General features: G+C 41.6%; 1 protein-coding gene across 1 annotated transcript in view; it reads right to left on the reverse strand.

The window, feature by feature from the left end:
* FBN1 (fibrillin 1) overlaps positions 1-23,139 on the reverse strand; it is a 248,260-nt gene that overhangs the window by 87,344 nt on the left and 137,777 nt on the right. Inside the window, 10 exon segments of the mRNA XM_070763010.1 lie at positions 272-400; positions 3,539-3,664; positions 6,340-6,567; positions 7,901-8,026; positions 12,805-12,855; positions 14,045-14,182; positions 15,706-15,825; positions 17,279-17,404; positions 18,356-18,481; positions 20,017-20,070. Coding sequence (XP_070619111.1) covers positions 272-400; positions 3,539-3,664; positions 6,340-6,567; positions 7,901-8,026; positions 12,805-12,855; positions 14,045-14,182; positions 15,706-15,825; positions 17,279-17,404; positions 18,356-18,481; positions 20,017-20,070 — 1,224 coding nt within the window.

Consider the following 23,139-nt stretch of genomic DNA (forward strand, 5'->3'; position numbering starts at 1 on the left):
AGGATAAAAACGCCCTCCCCCATCCCCCTGGAGGCTCTCTGGAAGCCAAAAACGCCCTCCCAGAGCCTCTGTGTGAGCCAAAAATCAGCTGGCCAGCACACACCTGCCTGTTGGAGCTGAGCTAGGGCAACGGCTCGCATGTCAGCAGATATGGCTCTGCGTGCCACCTGTAGCACCCGTGCCATAGGTTCGCCATCACTGGTCTAAAGTTTCAGCCGTGAAGGGCTTCTAGGTTGGTGCAGGAGGCCAACCCAATGATAAGATAACATACCCATGCAGTTTTTCATCATCATAAATCCACTTTCGTAGCCCTCAAAGCATTGACAGTGGAAGTCTCCTGGAGTATTGACGCAAATGCCCGGGCCGCAGAGATCAGGAGAAATGCGACATTCGTCAATATCTGCAAAAGAAGAACAAAGAAGCTTATTTCAAAAATGAATATACACACGTGGCAAGCGTTGGCTAAAAGGTTACACAAGAATAAACCCAAGTCACACAAATATAAATGCTTAATTATTCAATTTTTTATTTTATTTTCAGGAAAAGTCTCCATCCCAGTACTTGACAAAGTATGACTATCCTTAAAAAGACTTGGGTAGATTCTGGGCATGATAAACACTGCCTAATCTGGAATTGTGATGGAAGGGTTAAAAGCAGGGGTGGGCTGCTACAGGTTTGTCCAGGTTTGGGAGAACCTATAGCTAATGTTACGGCCGGTTCGAAGAACCTCCAAATCCCACCCCTGGCTGCTTCTCCTGCCCCACACTGCCCATTTTCGATGAGGGGTAAGTGTACGGCCCGCATGGAGGCTCGGGGAGGGAAAAAACAGGCCTCCTGGAAGTTCCAGAAGGCCAGAAAAGGGCCCATTTCCAGCCTCCAGAGGGCCTCGGGAACCCAGCAGAGGCAGTTTTTGCCCTCCCAGAGGCTCAAAGAAAGCCTCCGGAGCTTGGGGAAGGCAAAAATGGCCCGCCCAGCAACCGAGCAGAGAGCTTATTGCTCAAATTTTCAAAGCCCACCCCTAGTTAAATGGAAGGGGAGGATTAAGAAGTGTGCCAGTATGGGAACTCATCTCCTTCATGGAAGTAAACATCATAGACCAGAGGAGCGAAGCTTTAACTTTTTGGTTCCCAAAGGAATGAAGTCAGCCTGGTGAAATATAAGTGATCAACAATAAACTACTTTGGCCTATTCACAGAACTGTTCTCATTCTTTGTGCCCGACAGGAAATGGGGCAATAACATCTATTTGTCACCTCGCCCTGATTCCCAAGAACAATATTCATTGCCCATCTATGTGTCAAGTATACAAAAGTCACTCTCGGTCTCATATCATTTTTAAAAATCAAGCTTCCCTAAGATACCCTAATCCATCTCCCTCACAATTCCCCAAATAAATAAGAGCTCCTTAATAGTTCCTAGGTTCCTTTATCTATCATACTGTTGTACACAGTTCTGACACGGAAACAGAAACCACAGTTTATACTTTCGGATAACTGTTATAAATTTATTTTAGTCCCCGATCTGTTTTATTTCTCTCATTGTCTTTCTTGATTTTTTTAAAAAAAGATATTCTTTGTCTAATTCAGTGATGTAAGTTGGGTGTTAACTGGGAAATAGTCTCAGATAATTCCTGTATTGCTTTTAGAGGAAGGTGGGAAACTATAGGAGATGACTAAGCTAAGCCTGAGGGAGGGGTCAAACACATCATCAATTTCTTTTTTTAAAAAATAATTTTTTAAATTAAATTTTATTACAACAAACAAAAAAATACTTAAAAGAAAACGTGCCCAACACCAATAAGCCGCCCTGAGTCTAAAGAGAAGGGCGGCATAAAAATCGAACGAATGAATGAATGAATGAATCAATCAATCAATCAATCAATCAATAAAAAACCCACCACCATTTAGGGGGTTAAATTATTTGCAATAAATTTCAATTTCTTCCTTAGCTCCGGTTTACATTTCTTTACATACAAAAAGTGATTGGAATTTATTTTTCACATTGTCGTCATAAATTCTACTTAAGATATAATTTTTGACCCTATTCCATCGTGCCATCAGCTTCTCCAATTTATTTTCATCAAAGTTATTTAATCTTACTTCCAGAATTTCAAAGTGGATGTGATCCACCATGTACCAGTACCAATTCTGGATTGTCCATTTATTGCTATCTTTCCACCCTAACACCACTGCTGCTTGAGCGCTTTCCAAAGCTGCTGTTTTGATTTCTTTAAATTCTTGTATTTCCCCATATTTAACTAGTATTGCTAATTCTTTTGTAATTATCCAATTAATGTTTAGCATATTATTTATTTCATTCTGTACTTCCTTCCAAAATTTTTGAACTTCAACACATTCCCAGAGCATATGCATAAAAACTCCTTTTATTTGGCAACCATGCCAGCAATTTCCTTTCCCTTTCCTCTGGAAGTGTGCTAGTTTTACTGGCGTGAAATACCACTTACGTAAAATTTTCCTTCTCATCTCTCTAATTCTTGTATTCTTTATCTTATGTATATTTTCTACTACTTCTTCCATCTCGCTTTCATTTAATCTGTAATTCATTTTGCCAATATCTTGTTAGGCCTTTAATCACTTCCTCTTCCACTCGAGTCCAAGCCCACAAGATATCTAAGTTCAGCCCACCTTGAATTCTTATCTACCGCCATTTTGCTTTGACTGTTAGTGGTTCAGATTCTTGTAGAGAACATTAGCATTCAATAAACCTAATTTCATTTGAACCACCTGGACTCCTGATTTCCTGCGTTTGACAGAAACGAGATAAAGGTCTAATTCTTCCCATCAGTGTTAGGAAGTTTAGCTGATTATTAGCTATCATGGGCTTTCCCAAAAATGCCCATGTAACACCAACACTCCGCAGTCTGCATTGGTTGCCGGTCACTTTCCGGTCACAATTCAAAGTGTTGGTCATCACCTATAAAGCCCTTCATGGCACCTGACCACGGTATCTACAAGACCGCCTTCTGCCACATGAATCCCAGCGACTGGTTAGGTCCCACAGAGTGGGCCTTCTCCGGGTCCCGTCAACAAAACAATGTCGTTTGGCAGGGCCCAGGGGAAAAGCCTTCTCTGTGGCGGCCCTGGCCCTCTGGAACCAACTCCCCCTGGAGATTAGAATTGCCCCCACCCTCCTTGCCTTTCGTAAGCTCCTTAAAACCCACCTCTGCCGCCAGGCATGGGGGAACTGAGATATTCTTTCCCCCTAGGCCTTTACAATTTATGCATGCTATGTTTGTTTGTAGGGATGTTTGGTTTTACAATAAAGGTTTTTTAGTTGTTTTAGTACTGGATTTATATGATGTTTTTTATTACTGTTGTTAGCCGCCCTGAGTCTACGGAGAGGGGCGGCATACAAATCCAATAAATAAATAAATACATTTTCCACCTAAAGGTTGTGGATGCTGTAGGACTTCCCAATTCCTCACTGACTCAGGAACATGAACTGATGGTAGAACAGGAGAATATTTCACAAGAGGTTGCATGAAGAAACAAAGCATTATCCGAAGTCAAGGAATTTACCTGTACAGTTCCTCTCATCGGAATCAAGGGCAAATCCATTGTCACATTTACACCGGAAGCTACCAATGGTGTTTCTGCATTTTCCATAGGTGCACAGTTTTGGAATCATTTTGCATTCGTTGATATCTGAGGTCAAGATATAGTCATCCGTCAACACAAAATCCAGTATAAGTAACCATCAATAAATCACAATAAATAATATCACTGCAATTTTATAATTGGTGAACTATTTGAACTGTGTGGCTCTAGATTGGTTTCTATCTATTGCTTAGGGTTAGAAACATAAGCATACTTGGTAAGAAGTAAAGTAATGAAACATAATAGACTTTACAATAGAATATCTCCGGGACCGCCTTCTGCCGCACGAATCCCAGTGACCGGTTAGGTCCCACAGAGTTGGCCTTCTCCGGGTCCCGTCGATTAAACAATGTCGTTTGGCGGGACCCAGGAGAAGAGCCTTCTCTGTGGCGGATCCGACCCTCTGGAACCAACTCCCCCCAGATATCAGAGTTGCCCCCATCCTCCTTGCCTTTCGCAAGCTCCTTAAGACCCACCTCTGTCGTCAGGCATGGGGGAATTGAAATTTTCCCTTCCCCCTAGGCTTATAGAATTTATACATGGTATGCTTGTATGTATGATTGGTTCTTTAAATTGGGGTTTTTAAGATTATTTTTAATATTAGATTTGTTCACATTGTCTTTTTTATTGTTATTAGCCGCCCCGAGTCTTCGGAGAGGGGCGGCATACAAATCTAATAAATACAAATACAATACTTTTGATGTGATAATGAATAGGGCTGTGCTTCGGTACTATTTTTGTTTTTGCTTGGATATTTGTTTTCCTTTCCTTATCTTCCCTCTGCAATATTCTCCATGTTCTATCCCACCCTGCTTTTATTAGTGAGTCATTAAAATGCTTAGTCAAGTGAGATAATTCAGGGACAATAACATCTGTGCTGGGCCCAATCACCAATTCTTACAAGATTTATTAGCCACCAATTTTCCAAAGTCTTAACTGGAATAACATTCCATTCAAATAAGAATGGCTTAGCTAAAACAAATAATCATGACGGATGCTTTACACATTGGCAACTGTTACTTTGGGTTTGAGAGAAGGTATGACTCATAATTATGTCCTCGCCCTTGTCTGAGTCCTGTCCAGTTCCCATCATGACCACCCTTGGCAGACACAGAGGGGAGAAGAAGAACCTTTAAGTGTGTTTTAGTCCTTCTTTGGTCTCCTTGGAGAAAAGACATCTAGGTCAGTGTTTAGCATCTCCTCCCAAGCCTAACATCTCAGCAAAAAATACACTATAAGAGAAATGGAAATGTTCTTCTATTGTCAAATTAGTCACAGGTAGGGAAGATCGTGCAGAACGCAGCCGCGAGAGCCATCGTGGGGTTTTCCAAGATTCGCCCATGTTTCTGCAACACTCCGTGGCTTGCATTGGCTGCCGATCAGTTTCCGGTCACAATTCAAAGTGTTGGTCATGACCTTTAAAGCCCTACATGGCATTGGACCAGATTACCTCCGGAACCGCCTGCTACCGCACGAATCCCAGCGACCGGTAAGGAACCACAGAGTTGGCCTTCTCCGGGTCCCGTCGACTAAACAATGTCGTTTGGTGGGCCCCAGGGGAAGAGCCTTCTCTGTGGCAGCCCCGGCCCTCTGGAACCAACTCCCCCCGGAGATTAGAACAGCCCCCACCCTCCCTGTCTTTCGTAAACTACTCAAGACTCACTTATACCTCCAGGCATGGGGGAGTTGAGACACCTTTCCCCCAGGCTTCTTTTATACTTTGTTTTATGTATGATATGAATGTGCTGGTTGGTTTTTAAAATAATGATAGGGTTTTATATGTTTTTTAATATTAGATTTGTTCCACTGCTATATTGTTTTTATTACTGTTGTGAGCCGCCCCGAGTCTTCGGAGAGGGGCGGCATACAAATCTAATAAATAATAATAATAATAATAATAATAATAATAATAATAATAATAATAATAGTTAACTACAGTAATCCCTCACTACTTCACAGTTCATCGTTTGCGGATTTGCTACTTCATGAATCTGCTGATGAAGGCTCCTCTGACCGAGAAGACATGATTGACAGGGAGGAGGAGAGTGGAGCAGACAGCTCAGAAGGAGATCAATTATCTACCTCCTTCTTGGATTCAGAACAAGAGTTAATAATACAGCCACGCATGCGGAGAGTGATGCATAGGCAACAACAACTGAGAGATTATTATCAACGAAAATGAGGCCACCTGTGGTTGGGTGGGGCTGTGGTAATTAGTGAGGCTGCTATAAAGAGCAGCCTGTGGGTTTGGCCATTGTGGAGGATTATCTGATCGTTGTGTTTCGTGACTGCTTTACTGACTTTGACTTTTTGTGTGCTGATTTCCCCCCGCTTTGAAACTAAACCAGAGCAAAGCGTGTTTCACTTTGTGAAAGAAGGACTGTGAATTGCCTCACAGCTGCAAGCTAAGTATCACAAAACTGATAAGGGACTTGTACCAATTACCAGTTTGTGTGGAGACGAGTGCTCTTTGCTATACCAAAAGAGGGCTTAGGTTAAGTGAATTTTCATTATAAAGAACATTGTTTTGAATTTTCAAACGTGTGTGTGTCTGAAATTTGTACCTGTGAATTTTTGGGAGGAGTCTGCCAGAGAGCCCGACAGAACACTCTCCAGATTTGCTCAAACCCAACCCCATTAGAAAGGTTTTCCTGCCATTGGCCTCGAAGGAAAGCGGGAAGAAACGAGACCAATAACGTTCATCGGAAGCCACTTCGTCTCACCTTTATAGATATGCTTCCCATTTACAGGGTCTCCCCGGGGGAAAAATCCTGGTCCCCTCGGGCAAATGGCTTCGAATTCAGGGGTGCCCTTTAGGGGACAATCTTCACAATCCGGTCCCCAGGAGGCGCCAACAGAACAGCAGCAAGCATCCAGCCGGTGTCGCCCTCCGATGGGTGAGGTACATTCTTCATCATCGTGTCTCAAATAGCAGGACTCCAAGCGAATATCTGTTGCAGGGGGATATATATTTATGTATTTATTATTTATTCATTTATTACACTTCTATGCCTCCCTTCTCGAAGCGACTCAGGGCGGCGTACAACATTGTAAATATAATATACATGAGAAATCTAATTATTTAAAAGGCTACTGTAACGCTCTCTACATGGGGCTACCTTTGAAAAGTGTTCGGGCACTTCAGATTGTGCAGAATGCAGCTGCGAGAGCAATCATGGGCTTTCCCAAATATGCCCATGTTACACCAACACTCTGCATTGGTTGCCGATCAGTTTCCGGTCACAATTCAAAGTGTTGGTTATGACCTATAAAGCCCTTCATGGCACCGGACCAGATTATCTCAGGGACCGCCTTCTGCTGCACGAATCCAGGGAAGCCTTTGGAGCCTGGGGAGGTTGAAATAGGAGCCTTCTGAGCCCACCAGAATTTGGGAAGCAGGCTGTTTCCAGCCTCCAGAGAGCCTCCAGGGGACAGGGGAAGCTGTTTTTGCCCTTCCCAGGCACTGAATTATGGGTGTGGACACTCGCACATACACGATAGCGTGCACTCATGCTCTTTCGGCCCCCGAGAAAAAAAAGGTTCACCATCCCTGCCCTAGACCAGGGGTAGGCAAAGTTGGCTCTTCTATGACTTGTGGAGTCCAACTCCTAGAATTCCCAGAACCAATCATGCTAGCTCAGGAATTCTGGGAGTTGAAGTCCACAAGTCATAGAAGAGCCAACTTTGCCGATCTCTGCAAGACTAACCATACCCAATTCCTACAACCATTCTCCATATTGTATTTGCCTCCAGACATTTAATAATAATAACAATAATAACAATAACAATAATTATTATTATTATTAATAATAATGATAAATTATTATTATTATTATTATAGTAATAATAATAATAATAATAATAATAATAATAATAATAATAATAATAATAATAATAAATTTATTGTCATTGTCAAAACAACAAATTGTCATTGGCAACGAAAGTCGTGTGACACCCAAAGACCAGTCCCACCATATATTAAATCAGAATAGGTAAATTTAAAAATAGAATAAAAAATAGAATAAGCAATAGAATAAAATGTCCCACCACCAAGAGCATCTTAGTTGCTCTTCTTTGCACTTTTTTCCTCTCCAAAGTCTCAACATATTTTTTTCTAATGTGGTGACCAAGACAGAATGCATTATGCTAGGCTTTGCAAAGGCTTTATAAAGTGGTACTAAGACTTCATATGAAAGACATCAGTCAGAACATTAAGCCTTGCATGAGTTTTGCACTGGGAGGGTTTCATCGCACCTTTTAAAGATTGGAGCCCTGAACACTTACCATAACATCTCCGTCCAGTTGAATCCAAAGTCATCCCACTGGGACACTGACATACGAAGGATCCCATAGTGTTGACACAATAGCCATTGATGCACATCCCAGGAAACACGAGACACTCATCGATATCTGCATAGATATTGAAAAAAGAAAGATTTTAAATGTCAGTAAAGATACAAAGATACAGATTTAATACTGTGTGTGTGCGGGGTTTTTTTTTCAAAAGGGAGAAGCCTATCTCTATTATTATTATTAATAATAATAATAATAATAATAATAATAATAATATTCTCCAGGGGTAGAGCCTTCTCTGGGGCGGCCCCGACCCTCTGGAACCAGCTCCTCCCAGAGATTAGAATTGCCCCCACCTTCCTTGCCTTTCGTAAACTCCTTAAAACCCACCTCTGCCATCAGGCAAGGGGGAACTGAGACATCTCCCCCGGGCCTATACAGTTTATGCATGGTATGTTTGTGTGTATGTTTATGTTTTTTAATAAGGGTTTTTTAGTGACTTTTATATTATTAGATTTGTTATACATTGTTTTTTTGTTGTTGTGAGCTGTCCCGAGTCTACGGAGAGGGGCGGCATGCAAATCTAATAAATAATAATAATAATAATAATAATAATAATAATAATAATAATAATAATAATAATATTATTTTAGACATGTTTTGCCAACTATATTCAGAAGTACCATATTTTTCAGAGTACAAGATGCACCTTTTTCCTCCCTAAAAGAAGCTTAAAATTCAGGTGTGTCTTAACTCTGAATGTGCCTTTTTTGGGGAAGCTTTTTCCCCCCAGCCCTAAATAGGTGCTAATGATCTTCCCAGCTCTTACCTTGCAGGTTCTTTCATTGTTACTCTCTGCAAAAAATGTTTTCTAAGCCTTAGGCCTTTGCAGGTTTTTTTTTCATTGCTCTAACTTGGTCCAAATAAGTTTCTTTCCAGCCCTAACCAGGTGCTAACAATGTTCCCAGCTTTTACAAGCTCTTTCACTGTTACTCTTTGCAAAGAATGTTTTTCAAGCCCTAAGTCTTTGCAGGGTTTTTTCATTGCTCTGCTTGCGCCAAATGTTTCTTTCCAGCCCTAACCATGTGCTAATGATTTTCCCAGCTCTTACTGGCTTGCCAGCTCTTTTCATTGTTACTTTCTCCAAATAAGGTTTTTTAAAAACCCTAACCAGGGGATAAAATAATGTGCTGACGCTGACCAGACTAAGGATGCTAGCCAGATGAAGATCTGGTAAGCAGATTCTGTTCCCTTTTTTCCTCCCCCAAAACTAAGGTGTGTCTTATACTCTGAAAAATATGGTAGAAGAAAGACATAAATTACTCATTTAGGGCACAATCTAGGGACATTTGCGGATTTGTAGGAAAATATTTCCATTTTTAAGAACTTAAATGTAATTATATCAAACCGAGCCAGTTTCAATTTCCTATCGTGGGAAAAAGGTATTGTCTCCATATATGGCAGCTTCAGGCAGTTAGGAAAATATATATTTAAAAAAAATGATATCAATCAAACATATGATTTGATAGTTGTCATAGGGACACGGGAGTAGTTATTCCATTTTTAAAAAAATTGTTGGGTTTTAATCTTGGTAAACCACCCAGAGTCCCTAACGAGTGAATCGGGAAGCTATTATAAGTTTTCATAAACAAGCAAACAAGTAAATACACGAGAGAATTATTGCAGTCCTCCACTCATTTTTGGAGGAACGAGGGACAAACTTGCAACTAAAATTTGTTCCACAGAAACATCTGACATTTAAAAGGGCAGCATGCCAGGCGCTTAGCACAATTGCTTAAGAAAGCATATTTAAGGGAGGGGAAGTTGTTCGCCATCCTAAGGAAATGAGCCCTGTTAGCTTTTCCAAATAAAATGAAAAGCCCACGGCCCAGCTATCCAAGACTACTATCTTGGAAAGAATAACTTTCCATGTCTGAACCCTGGAAAAATGTTCTGAGTCTTCCTTTGCAATCTGGAATAGGTGGAGCCCTTTTTTCCCTCTCCCAGGCTAGATAAATTATGTACAGTCAATCTGTGATAGGATAGATCCAAGCTATTGGGTCATTATCTTGGAAAGAAAAAAAGAAAAGAAAGAAAAAGAGAGAGAGTGTGTGATTAGGGACACGTTGGAGGGGGGTGGAGTTGATGGGCCGTTCCTTCTCTCACTTCCCTCCTGAAACAACGCATATGGGAATCATTTGTTTTTTTTCAAACGGGGATCAGCAGCTGTGCCGTGTCAGGTTATCTGAGTCCGTCTGACCCAATTTGGCATTCAGTGCTTGAGGAAAGGGCTTAATGGACGGGGACTAGGGATGTCATTTGCAGTCAAGGTAGACCACTCTATCGGTTCTGCGGAGGAATTATGCAGCCTGTCATTTGCACCTCCGTAGTTGTCTGCTTTTGGTTCTGCAACCCAACAAGACAGACAATTATCGGAGGCTAATCAGAACTGCAGAAAAAACAATTGCTGCCAACCTGTATACTGCACGAGTCAAAAAGAGGGCTGTGATAATACAGTGTTCCATCGCTTTTCGCTGGGGATGCGTTCTTGAGACCGCCCGCAAAAGTCAAATTTCCGCGAAGTAGAGAAGCGGAAGTAAATACACTATTTTTGGCTATGAACAATATCACAAGCCTTCCCTTAACTCTTTAAACCCTAAATTGCAATTTTCCATTCCCTTAGCAACCATTCAGATTATTACTCACCATGTTTCTTTATTAAAGTTTATTTAAAAAAATATTTATTAAAGGCAGACGAAAGTTTGGCGATGACATAGGACGTCATCGGATGGGAAAAACCGTGGTATAGGGGGAAAACCCGCGAAGTATTTTTTAATTAATATTTTTGAAAAACCGTGGTATAGACTTTTCGCGAAGTTCAAACCCGCGAAAATCGAGGGAACACTGTATTTACAGACCCCTTGCATCCTGGACACAAATTGTTTCAACTCCTACCCTCAAAAGGATGCTATAGAGCACTGCACACAGTGATGGGCTACTACGGGAACGGTCAGAAACGTAGTTCCGGTAGCAAAATTTGGAGCTCCACCCCCGAGCACCCAATTTGCACTGAAATGTATTGAAACAAAATGCATAAGCCACGCCCACAGTGTGGTAGTAAAAATTTTGGTAGCCCATCACTGACTGCTCACCGGAACAACTAGACACAAGGATAGCTTTTTCCTGAATGCCATCACTCTGCTTAAACAATTAAATAGTAGACCTCCGCCCCAGTTGCCACAAAGCAGATTAAGGGGCAAGGAAGGGGAAATGGCTAAAGGGGTTTTTGTAGCCAAAACCAAAAATTTTCTTGTGGGAACCAAGGACATTCCAACAGGTGGTTGATCAGAGGAGGAGTGAAGTAACCAAGCAACGGGCCAGTACCTTGATTGGACAGTGTGACGAGTGACTTGAGAGAAAGGGGGAACTTTAATGGCATTGGGGCAGAATATCTCCGGGACCGCCTTCTGCCGCACGAATCCCAGAGACCGGTTAGGTCCCACAGAGTTGGCCTTCTCCAGGTCCCGTCGACTAAACAATGTCATCTGGCGGGACCCAGGGGAAGAGCCTTCTCTGTGGTGGCTTTGACCCTCTGGAACCAGCTCCCCCCCAGAGATTAGGATTGCCCCCACCCTCCTTGCCTTTCGGAAACTCCTTAAAACCCACCTCTGCTGTCAGGCATGGGGGAATTGAAACATCTCCCCCTTGCCCATGTAGTTAAACATAGAAACATAGAAGTCTGACGGCAGAAAAAGACCTCATGGTCCATCTAGTCTGCCCTTATACTGTTTTCTGTATTTTATCTTAGGATGGATATATGTTTATCCCAGGCATGTTTAGTTTCTGTGTATGATTCAACTGTGTGCTTGTTTTTTACATATTGGGGTTCTTTTGCATTTTTTAACCTAAAACTGTAATTTAGATTGCTAAATATTAGATTTGTTACTATGTATTGTTTACCCTTGTTGTGAGCCGCCCCGAGTCTGCGGAGAGGGGCGGCATATAAATCCAATAAATCTAATCTAATCTAATTTAACTTTTATCTTTTTTAATTAGGTTAAAACCATGGGAACTTTCCGAGTCGGTTTTCACCAGTGGTGCCAATATGACGTATCTAATAAATGGTTCTTTGGGGAATTTGCCTGCCTCTGGGTTCTGTTTTTTAATGGGTGTATTCCTTGGAATGATGACAATGGCACTGTTATATCGTATCTGGAGACGAGGAAGGAAGAAGAAAGAGAGACTCATCTACAGTTCCACCCTAGGGAAGAAGGGTTATAACACATCGTCCGCCTGGAATATTTTGCAATTTTGCAATGTTGTACTTTGTGGCTCATCCTTTTTCCCTGGAGAACCCAAAGAATGCAACTGCAAAGAAAGTTGTTAATAAGGGTGGATGAATCTGTCTCTTTTGATTTGATTCTGTTGCTTTATTTTCCCAACTTTAGGATTTCTTTTATCGGGAAAATTTTTGCACCAAAACCCCCCCAAAAAACCCTGGGTTGCGGTTATTACGAAGCATGCTTTTGGGGTACGCAAATTTCCTTTCTGAACACATTTTTTGAAATTTGGTGTATTTTTCTGCATGCTTGTTCCTTCTATGTCATTCTCTTTAGTGTGTTCATTTTCATATATATATATATATTTTAAAAATCTGACAGCCCACTCTCAGAATTCTGCACTGTAATTTTTTGCACTTGAAACGTAACACTCACAGCGTCAAAATACTAAGGCTCGTTTTGTGAAATTCCACTCCACAAAAGCTTTAAAAGCAAACATTTTCCATACAGTTATAGACAGAATGAATATAATTTTTTTTTTTAAAAAAATTATTTCTTTTCTCCCATTGCCTAAATGGGTTGCTTTATTTCAGATTCCAAGGTGAGAATACCTACCTTCACACTGATTTCCTTTTATCCTTGAATATCCTTTTGAACATATTGGATCTAAAGCAAAGGACAACAATGTCACTTAGCACCACAAACTTAATTGGAGAAATGACACAGCTTTTCTTCTTTTTTTCTTTTTTAATTGTACTTTGCATAGCTCCATTAGAAAATTAACAGATCTATAACATTCATACAACTGGAATCAATATTCCATACAGTCTATATCCATGGTCACAATTCAAAGTGTTGGTTATGACCTATAAAGCCCTTCATGGCACTGGACCAGAATATTTGAGAGACCGCCTTCTGCTGCACAAATCCCAGTGGCCGGTTAGGTCCCACAGAGTTGGCCTTCTCCGGGTCCCGTCGACTAAACAATGTTGGTTGGCGGGACCTAGGGGAAGAGCCTTCTCTGTGGCAGCCCCGACTCTCTGGAACCAGCTCCCCCCAGAGATTAGGATTGCCCCCACCCTCCTTGCCTTCCGCAAACTTCTTAAAACCCACCTCTGCCATCAGGCATGGGGAAACTGAGACATCTCCCCTTGCCTATGTAGTTTTATGTATGATATGTTTGTGTGTATGCTTTTTAAATAATGGGGTTTAAGGCTTTTAATGTTAAATTGTTATTTTAGACTTTTAATATTAGATTTGTTATTGTATATTGTTTTATCATCACTGATGTGAGCCGCCCCGAGTCTGCGGAGAGGGGTGGCAATCAAATCAAATCAAATCAAATCAAATCAAATCAAATCTGGCAAACCCATGGCACATATGCCACCGGTGTCACGCACAGCCATATCGGAGGGCACGTGAGCCGATTTTTGGCCTTGGAGAAGGCCGTTTCACCTTCAAAATGGCCTAACGGGCAAACCAGAAGTTCGGAAAAACAGACTTCCGGTTTGTTGATTGTGCTGTTTTTCACACTGTTCGGGCTTCAAAGAAGCTTTCCTGAAGCCCCGGAGTGCAAAAAACGGCCCAACAGGCAAACCGGAAGTTCGGAAAAGTGGACTTCCGGTTTGCCCATTGTGCTGTTTTTCTCATTCCGGAGGCTTCAGGAAAGCTTCAGTGACTCTGTACACATGAATGGGGGCGGGGAGAATTCTGCACATGCGCAGGGGCAACGCAGAGGTGCGCTTGCATGAGGGGAGGGAATGGATGTGGATACAACCTCCCCCCTCCTTTAGGCACGCAAACCAAAAAGGGTTCGCCATCATGGCAATAGATAAACGTTTACAAGAGGCCTTACCTTTTTCACACGGGACACAGGGACTTCCCCAAGCAGCACCCAGTGAGGAACAGCACTGAGATTTCAAGGTGGCCCCGTTGATGTTTACTTCACATCGCCCGTTCACGATGGTCTGCCAACAGGTGCCTTTGAGGGTCTCTGTTGGAATAAAGAAACACAGCACCATAACAGAATGCACCCTCGAAAGACCCTTTCCGATGTGCAAAGGCTATTTCAATTTCAAAGAAGCATAGAGTTGCAAGGGACCTCCAGGGTCATCGGGTCCAACCCCCTGCTCAATGCAGGATACATTAAACCATCCCAGAAAGATGACTGCCCAGTCTCTGTTTGAAGACCTCCAGTGAAGGCGAGCCCACAAACCTCCTGTGGCAAACTGTTCCACTGGTTGATCACCCTTACTGTTAGAAAGTTTTTTTTCTGATATCTAATCTAAATCTACTCCCTTGCAGTTTCACTCCATTGTTTCTAGTCCTTCCCTGTTCTAATGAGAACAATGCTGATCCCTCTGCTCTGTGACAGCCCTTCAGATATTTGTAGACAGCTATCAAGTCTCCTTTCAGTCTTCTCCTTTGCAAACTAAACATCCCTAGATCCTTTAACCGTTCCTCATAGGACATGGTTTCCCGACCACTCACCATCTTTGTAACTCTCCTTTGAACCATCTTTCAGTTGTGGCGAGGGGGGCGTTTGCCCAGGTTCGCCTGGTGCTCCACTTGTGACCCTACTTGGACCGGGACTCACTGCTCACAGTCACTCATGCCCTCATCACTTCGAGGTTCGACTACTGTAATGCTCTCTACATGGGGCTCCCTTTGAAAAGTGTTCGGAACCTTCAGATCGTGCAGAATGCAGCTGCGAGAGCAATCATGAGCTTTCCTAAATTTGCCCATGTTACTCCAACACTCCGCAGTCTGCATTGGTTGCCGATCGGTTTCCGGTCACAATTCAAAGTGTTGGTTATGACCTATAAAGCCCTTCATGGCATCGGACCAGAATATCTCCGGGACCGCCTTCTGCCGCACAAATCCCAGCGACCAGTTAGGTCCCACAGAGTTGGCCTTCTCCGGGTCCCGTCGACTAAACAATGTCGTCTGGTGAGACCCAGGAGAAGAGCCTTCTCTGTGGCAGCCCCAGCCCTCTGGAACCAACTCCCCCCAGATATCAGAGTTGCCCCCACCCTCCTTGCCTTTTGCAAGCTCCTCAAAACCCACCTCTGTCGTCAGGCATGGGGGGATTGAAATTTTCCCTTCCCCCTAGGCTTATAGAATTTGTACATGGTATGTTTCTATGTATGATTGATTCTTTAAATTGGGTTTTTTTAGATTGTTTTTAATATTAGATTTGTTTACATTGTCTTTTTATTGTTGTTAGCCGCCCCGAGTCTGCGGAGAGGGGCGGCATACAAATCTAATTAATAAATAAATAAACTTGCTCTAGTTTATCAATGTCCTTTTAAAATTGGGTATTCCAAGTGTGGTCGTACGAAAGTACTCTAGAGAGGAATAATTACTTCACGTGAGCGAGATTCTATGCTCCTCTTGATAAATCCCAGGATTGTGTTTGCCCAATTATCCTCCCCATGTGCCATGACAACACTCTTTAAAGACCGGATTGAAAAAAAAGCGGGGGGCGAGGGGAGATGGCTCAGAAAAATACCTTACCAATACAGATGGTTTTTGTGGTGTCCAAAGAGCTTTCGGGAGGACATTCGCAGACGAAAGAGCCCAGGATATTTTTACACAGTCCGTTAATGCAGGGGCTGGATTCACATTCGTTGATATCTACAACAGGAAAAAGCACATTTGAATGGCCAGAAGGAGGACAGAGGTTCAGACAGTGTTCCGTTTGATTCAGGGGTGAGTTCTTCTCAATAATGCTGCATTGGTTACCAATTGGTTTCCGGTCACAATTCAAAGTGTTGGTGATGACCGATAAAGCCCTACATGGCATCGGACTAAATTACTTACAGGACCACCTTCTGCCGCATGAATCCCAGCGACCAGTTAGGTCCCACAGAATTGGCCTTGTCCGGGTCCCATTGGCTAGACCAGTGATTTTCAACCTTTTTTGAGCCGCGGCACATTTTTTACATTTACAAAACCATGGGTCACATTGGGGGGGGGGGGGGGGCTAAAAAAAGTTTGGACAAAAAAATTCTCTCTTCCTGTCGCTCTATTTCTCTCTCCCTCTTTCTCTCCCTTCCTCTTTTCTCTCTCTCTCTCTCTCCATCCCTCTTTCTTTCTCTCTTCCTTCTATCCTCTTTTTTGCTCTATTTCTCTCTCCCTCCCTACCTCCCTCTATGTCTTTCTCTCTCCCACCTTCCCTCCCTCCCTCCCTCTCTTTCTCTCTCTCTCTCTTGCTTTTTTTCTTTCTCTCTTTCTCTCTTATTCTCTTTCTCTCTCTCTTGCTTTCTCTCTCTCTTGCTTTCTTTCTCTGTCTTTCTTTCTCTCGTTTTCTTTCTCTCTCTCTCTTGCTTGCTTTCTCTTTCTCTCTCTTTCTCCTTCTTTCTTTCTTTCTCTCTTGTTTTCTTTTTCTCTCTGAGCTTCGCGGCACACCTGACCATGTCTCGCGGCACACTAGTGTGCCACGGCACACTGGTTGAAAAACACTGGGCTAGACAATGTCGTTTGGCGGGACCCAGGGGAAGACCCTTCTCTGTGGTGGCCCTGACCCTCTGGAACCAGCTCCCCCAGGAGATCAGAATTGCCCCCACCCTCCTTGCCTTTCGTAAGCTCCTTAAAACCCACCTCTGTCGTCAGGCTTGGGGGAACTGAACTACCCTTTTCCCCCTAGGCCTATACAATGTATGCATGGTATGTTTGTTTGTGTGTATGTTTGGTTTTTAAATAAGGGTTTTAAAATTATTTTAAACATTAGATTTGGCATATGCTGTTTATTACTGTTGTTATCCGCCCCGAGTCTACGGAGAGGGGCGGCATGCAAATCTAATTAATAAAATAAATAAAATAAATAAACCAGTAGTGGGCAGCACCCAATGCATTTAGGTGCTCTGTCCAGGTAGGAAATTCCGGGGTGTGCATACAGCTGGGCACCCCCAATGCAGGGAATGCGCTATATGCATGAAGTGAACAGAGTTAAAGCAAACAGAATTATTAATATGAAACAAATATGAAACAATTCTATCGGGAGCCATTGTAGTCTATAAATTTGACCACCATCACCACTTTAGAAGCAGGCAGAACTTCTAAGGAGAAAGTAGAGCTTTTTCATTACCTTCACATGTTTGTAGATCGGGTTTGTACACAAAACCCTTAGGGCAGGTACAGGTGAAACTTCCAGGTGTGTTCCTGCATTGCCCATTGTCGCAAAGCAACCTGTTCACGGCACATTCATCGAAGTCTGCAAAAAGAATTAAGATCACTTGCTTTGACGGCACTAATCTTGGGGGTTTGTCTCTTTCACACGAAGCTATAAAATCAGTTTCTATTTAAGGAAAGGATCAGATTTCACCCATAGGAATGTTTTTTCATACAAAAGCGTGGAACTCATTACCGGACTCCATAGTGTCATCCACAAACCCCCAACACTTTACCCTTAGATTATCTACGGTTGACCTATCCAGATTCCTAAGAGGTCAGTGTGCCTTCCGTCCCCTATCCAAAGATACTTCACCAGAAGAGCCCTTCACTCCTCCACTCGAAATAGAATACCCTACGAGACTAGGCTTTCAATCCTGGGCCTAGAAAGCTTAGAACTAAGATGCCTTAAACAAGATCTAAGTATTTCCCACAAGATCATATGCTGCAACGTCCTGCCTGTCGGCGACTACTTCAGCTTCAACCACAACAACACAAGAGCACACAACAGATTTAAACTTAATATTAACCGCTCCAAAGTTGACTGTAAAAAATATGACTTCAGTAACCGAGTTGTCGAAGCGTGGAACTCATTACCGGACTCCATAGTGTCATCCCCAAACCCCCAACACTTTACCCTTAGATTATCTACGGTTGACCTATCCAAATTCCTAAGAGGTCAGTAAGGGGCGAGTTCAAGTGCACTAGAGTGCCTTCCGTCCCCTGTCCTATTGCTCTCCTATATCTCCTATACCTTTCTTCTATTCCTATATCTCTCCTTCTATTCTTTCATTGATATGTTCTATTACTATACCTTCTTTTCTATTATTTCTCAGATATATTTTACTATGAGTATCTCCTCTATAACCTTCATCATGTATTTTACTATGTGTATATAGATATATACCCACTAAAACCCTCATTATGTATTGGTCAAAATAAATAAATAAAATAAATAACAATAGGATGAAGAAAGTTTCGGTTAACATCTTACCTAAACAAACTTTTCCAGTTGAATCCACCTCATATCCAAAGTTACAGATACATTTATATGTTCCACGCAGATTTTCACAGATTCCATTGGGACAAATGTCGGGATCCAATGCACATTCATTGATATCTGCAAAAATAAAAAATAAAAATTGCAACAGGTATGTGTGATTTTTTGTTTTAACCCATCAGAACAATCAGGATGTAAGAATGGTAAGGTGGCCTAGAGGTGAAGCTCCCGCCTCACAATCAGGAGGCTGTGAGTTCGATCCTAGGTAGAGGCAGATATTTCTCTCTGGGCACAAGAATATATCTGCTGAAGAAAACTCCTCATTGGCGACAGGAAGGATATCCGGCCATTAAAATACTCTGCTAGCTCCGTTCAGTAGCCCAGACTCCATCTCACAAGGCATTATGGGGTCATTAAATGAAGATGGCTTGGACTACTACTCTACTTGGACAAAATGGTATAAATGGATACAAAAAAAAAAGGCAAAACAACAGAAAGAGATGGACAGAGAAAGAAAAGAATATTAAGAGAATATTAAAAATGATTGCCTATATAATATACAAAAATATAATATATTGATATGAATGTAAATATATGGATGTCAACCCACCTGAAAATACTAAAATGTAATTTTTTTTAAATTAATTAAAAATATGTGCATTAAATGATGAATGCAGCTGCGAGAGCAGTCATGGGCTTTCCCAAAAATGCCCATGTTACACCAACACTCCGCAGTCTGCATTGGTTGCTGATCAATTTCCGGTCACAATTCAAAGTGTTGGTTATGACCTATAAAGCCCTTCATGGCATCGGAGCAGAATATCTCCGAGACCGCCTTCTGCTGCACGAATCCCAGCAACCGATTAGGTCCCACAGAGTCGGCCTTCTCCAGGTCCCGTCAACTAAACAATGTCGGTTGGCGGGCCCCAGGGGAAGAGCCTTCTCTGTGGCGGCCCTGGCCCTCTGGAACCAACTCCCCCCAGAGATTAGAATAGCCCCCACCCTTCTTGCCTTTCGTAAGCTTCTTAAAACCCACCTCTGTCGTCAGGCATGGGGGAACTGAGATATTCTTTCCCCCTAGGCTTCTACAATTTATGTATGGTATGTTTGTATGTATGTATGATTTGTTTTAAAGTAAGGGTTTTTAGCTGCTTTAGTATTGGATTGTCGCATGTTGTTTTTACCACTGTTGTTAGCTGCCCCGAATCTACGGAGAGGGGCGGCATACAAATCCAATAAATAAATAAATAAATAAGTAAGTAAGTAAGTAAGTAAGTAAGTAAGTAAGTAAGTAAGTAAGTAAGTAAGTAAAGAAAGAAAGAAAGAAACAAATAAATAAAAAAGAAAGAAATGCAAAACAACAGAAAAAGATGGACAGAGAAATAAAAGAATATTAAGAGAATATTTTAAATGATTGTGTATATAATATACAAAATTATAATATATTGACATGAATGTAAATATATGGATGTCAACCCACCTGAAAATACTAAAATGTAAATATTTTTTTAAAATTAATTAAAAATATGTGCATTAAATGATGATGATAACAACCAGGACATTCCTTTATCCATCTTTTCTTTAGAGCACATCCTGCAAATGTCATTCCATACTCCTCTACAGTGATTTTGAATAAAATTCAGCAACAAGCTTACCATTTCCTGATGCTGTCCACCCTGGTCCATTGCTACAAAGCCCCTGATATTCCTCTGGAAGAATGAAAAAAAAGTGAGGAAAAAAATAATTAGGAAGTTTAGAATATATTTAAGAAAAACGCAGTGGTTTCTGGAGTCTTCTACAACAGGGGTCTCCAACCTTGGCAAGTTTAAGACTTGTGGACTTCAACCCCCAGAATCCCTCAGTCAGCAAAGTCAAAGTTGGAGACCCCTGGTCTACAAGATGATTTTGGAGTAATTGGACACATTGACCTCAACAGGACATGCTACCAAAAAGACACAAGCAATTTGTAATTTGCAGATGTTAAAACGCAACTTTTTTGAAGTAGCTTCACCTCCTCCCTCTTCTGTGAGTAAGGCTGGAGGATTTATTTAATTTAATAATTTTATTTACTAGAAAAAAATTATATTGCCACCTATTCACACAATGACGACTCAAGGCGGCTTACAGGGACATAAAAACATCAGGTATAAAAAAATATAAAACTAATAAAGGAAAATAAATCAAATAAACCTTTTACTAAGCCTGCACTTCTATTTCTATTAGTTTTTTCTCATCATCCCTATCACCCATTTCCTCCCACTTAGGACTGTATGACTGTAACGTGTTGCTTGTATCCTAACATTTGTATTAATATTGATTGTTTCTTCATTGCTTATTTGACCCTTATGACAATCATTAAGTGGGGTTCCTCATGATTCTAGACAAATATATATTTTCTTTTATGTTCACTGAGAGCATATGTACCAAGACAAATTCCTTGTGTGTCCAATCACACTTGGCCAATAAAGAATTCTATTCTGTTCTATTCTAGACAAATGTATATTTTCTTTTATGTACACTGAGAGCATATGTACCAAGACAAATTCCTTGTGTGTCCAATCACACTTGGCCAATAAAGAATTCTATTCTGTTCTATTCTAGACAAATGTATATTTTCTTTTATGTACACTGAGAGAATATGTACCAAGACAAATTCCTTGTGTGTCCAATCACACTTGGCCAATAAAGAATTCTATTCTATTCTATTCTAGACAAATGTATATTTTCTTTTATGTACATTGAGAGAATATGTACCAAGACAAATTCCTTGTGTGTCCAATCACACTTGGCCAATAAAGAATTCTATTCTATTCTACTCGACTTGACTCAACTCGACTCTATTCTATTCTATTCTAATAATAAATCACTTGTTTATTTATTAATAATTATTTATTTAGTAATAAAATAATACAATAATATAATAGCCTATCACCCCTCACCCTAGCAACAAGCAACGTCACACAAGCCATTTACTGGGCTCCATCCTGCTCTGGGTTCCCCTGGTTAGCCATTAGAGAAAGACTATGCTCGTTTACACTGCAAAACCAGGATTCTTTTCAACCTCCATTCTCGGACAATAGTAAAGGTGCTCAAAACACAGTCCAGAGGAGCGAGAGAAATGCTTCCACATGTGGAAATGTTCTGTGAAATTAATTCAAATGCGAAATCCAGAACCTTTCTTTACTGTTTGAACTAACCTAGCCAAGACTGGCAATTTTTCTTTCAAGTTTGCACATCGATTAAAGCCAGTTGAATTAGCTTCAAGGGATCCTCCTTTCTCTCTCTGTCTTAGAAGTGCCAGTTAAAATAAAAATTAAACATGTACAGGCTTCTCATGATATCTTAAAAAAAACCCACAATACACCAATTTCTGGACTCAGCAAGAGATTGGGCCAAGAAACTTTAGTGGTGTTTCAATAACCACCGCCTAAAGAGAGATTACAATTTAGGAGGAGCTGGGAGGAAACGGATTACAGCTACAATGTGCAAACATACATTTGAGAATATTTACAGCATTTGGCAAGTTCTATGACCCTAAAAAACTTCTTAAAGAATGATGTCATTTTCCATTTCTTCTATCCTCCATTAGGGTTATGAGAAATGTACAATCCCTGATGTTTTAGGCACATCAATGCCATTTTATCATCAGCTGCTACATTACTTTAAAAAAATTGCACACCTGTCCTAGAGAAATTTGTCCTGATATAACAATATTTCTCCCCAACATACCTTTTTGCCCTTAAATAAAATCAACACACCACAGGTTTGGCAGGTACCCTTGTGTGAGGAACTAAGATATGGCGGGGGCCACAGAGTTAGCCGTTCCAGGGGAACGAGAGACCGTTGCTTAATAACGGTCCCTTGTTCTGGCTCTGTGAGCCCAATCTTGGGCACTGGTGATGAGTGTAACTCTGGCCCTGGGCTCAGGTTGCTGCTGCTGAATGCCAGGTCGGCAGTAAATAAAGCTCTCCTCATCCGGGATTTGATCCTGGATGAGGAGGCCGACCTGGCATGTATTACTGAAACCTGGCTGGGCCCGGAGGGAGGTGTTCCCCTCTCTGAAATTTGCCCAGCCGGGTTTCAGATATGGCATCAACCTCGACCCCAGGGAAGGGGGGGAGGAGTGGCTATTGTAGCCAGGGAGAGCCTTTGCCTGCGTAGACTCATTGCTCCGGAAATTGCGGGTTGCGAGTCTCTCTTGATGAAGTTGGACTTAGGGGTTCAGGTGGGCTTATTTCTCACGTACCTGCCTCCCAGCTGCATGTCAAAAGCCCTGCCTGTGCTACTCGAGGAGGTAGCCGGGTTGGCGGTGGAGTGGGTTGGGTGGGTGGGGTGGGTGGGTTGGGTGGGTGGATGATTGATAGACAGCTAATAGACAAACAGATGAGATAGATAGATAGATAGACAGACAGACAGATGAATATAGATAGATAGATGATAGATGGACAGATGATAGACAGACAGACAGACGAATATAGATAGATAGATGATAGACAGATGAGATAGATAGATGGATGGATGGATGGATAGCTTGACTGATAGATGATAGACAGACACATGATATAGATAGAGAGACAGACAGACCGACAGACAGACAGACAGACAGACAGACAGACAGACAGACAGACGGATAAATGGATGGATGGATGGAGAGACTAAGAGAGATGAATGAAACGTTTTAGAAAGGACTACTTAAAGAAATGCCAAAATTGTAAGTAGGTTTAAAAAATAGACAAAAATCAGGATGAACTTGAAAACATGAAGAAAAAAGTACAGCC

This window comes from Erythrolamprus reginae, chromosome 10, assembly GCF_031021105.1.
Source record: "Erythrolamprus reginae isolate rEryReg1 chromosome 10, rEryReg1.hap1, whole genome shotgun sequence".
Lineage (NCBI taxonomy): Eukaryota > Metazoa > Chordata > Lepidosauria > Squamata > Dipsadidae > Erythrolamprus > Erythrolamprus reginae.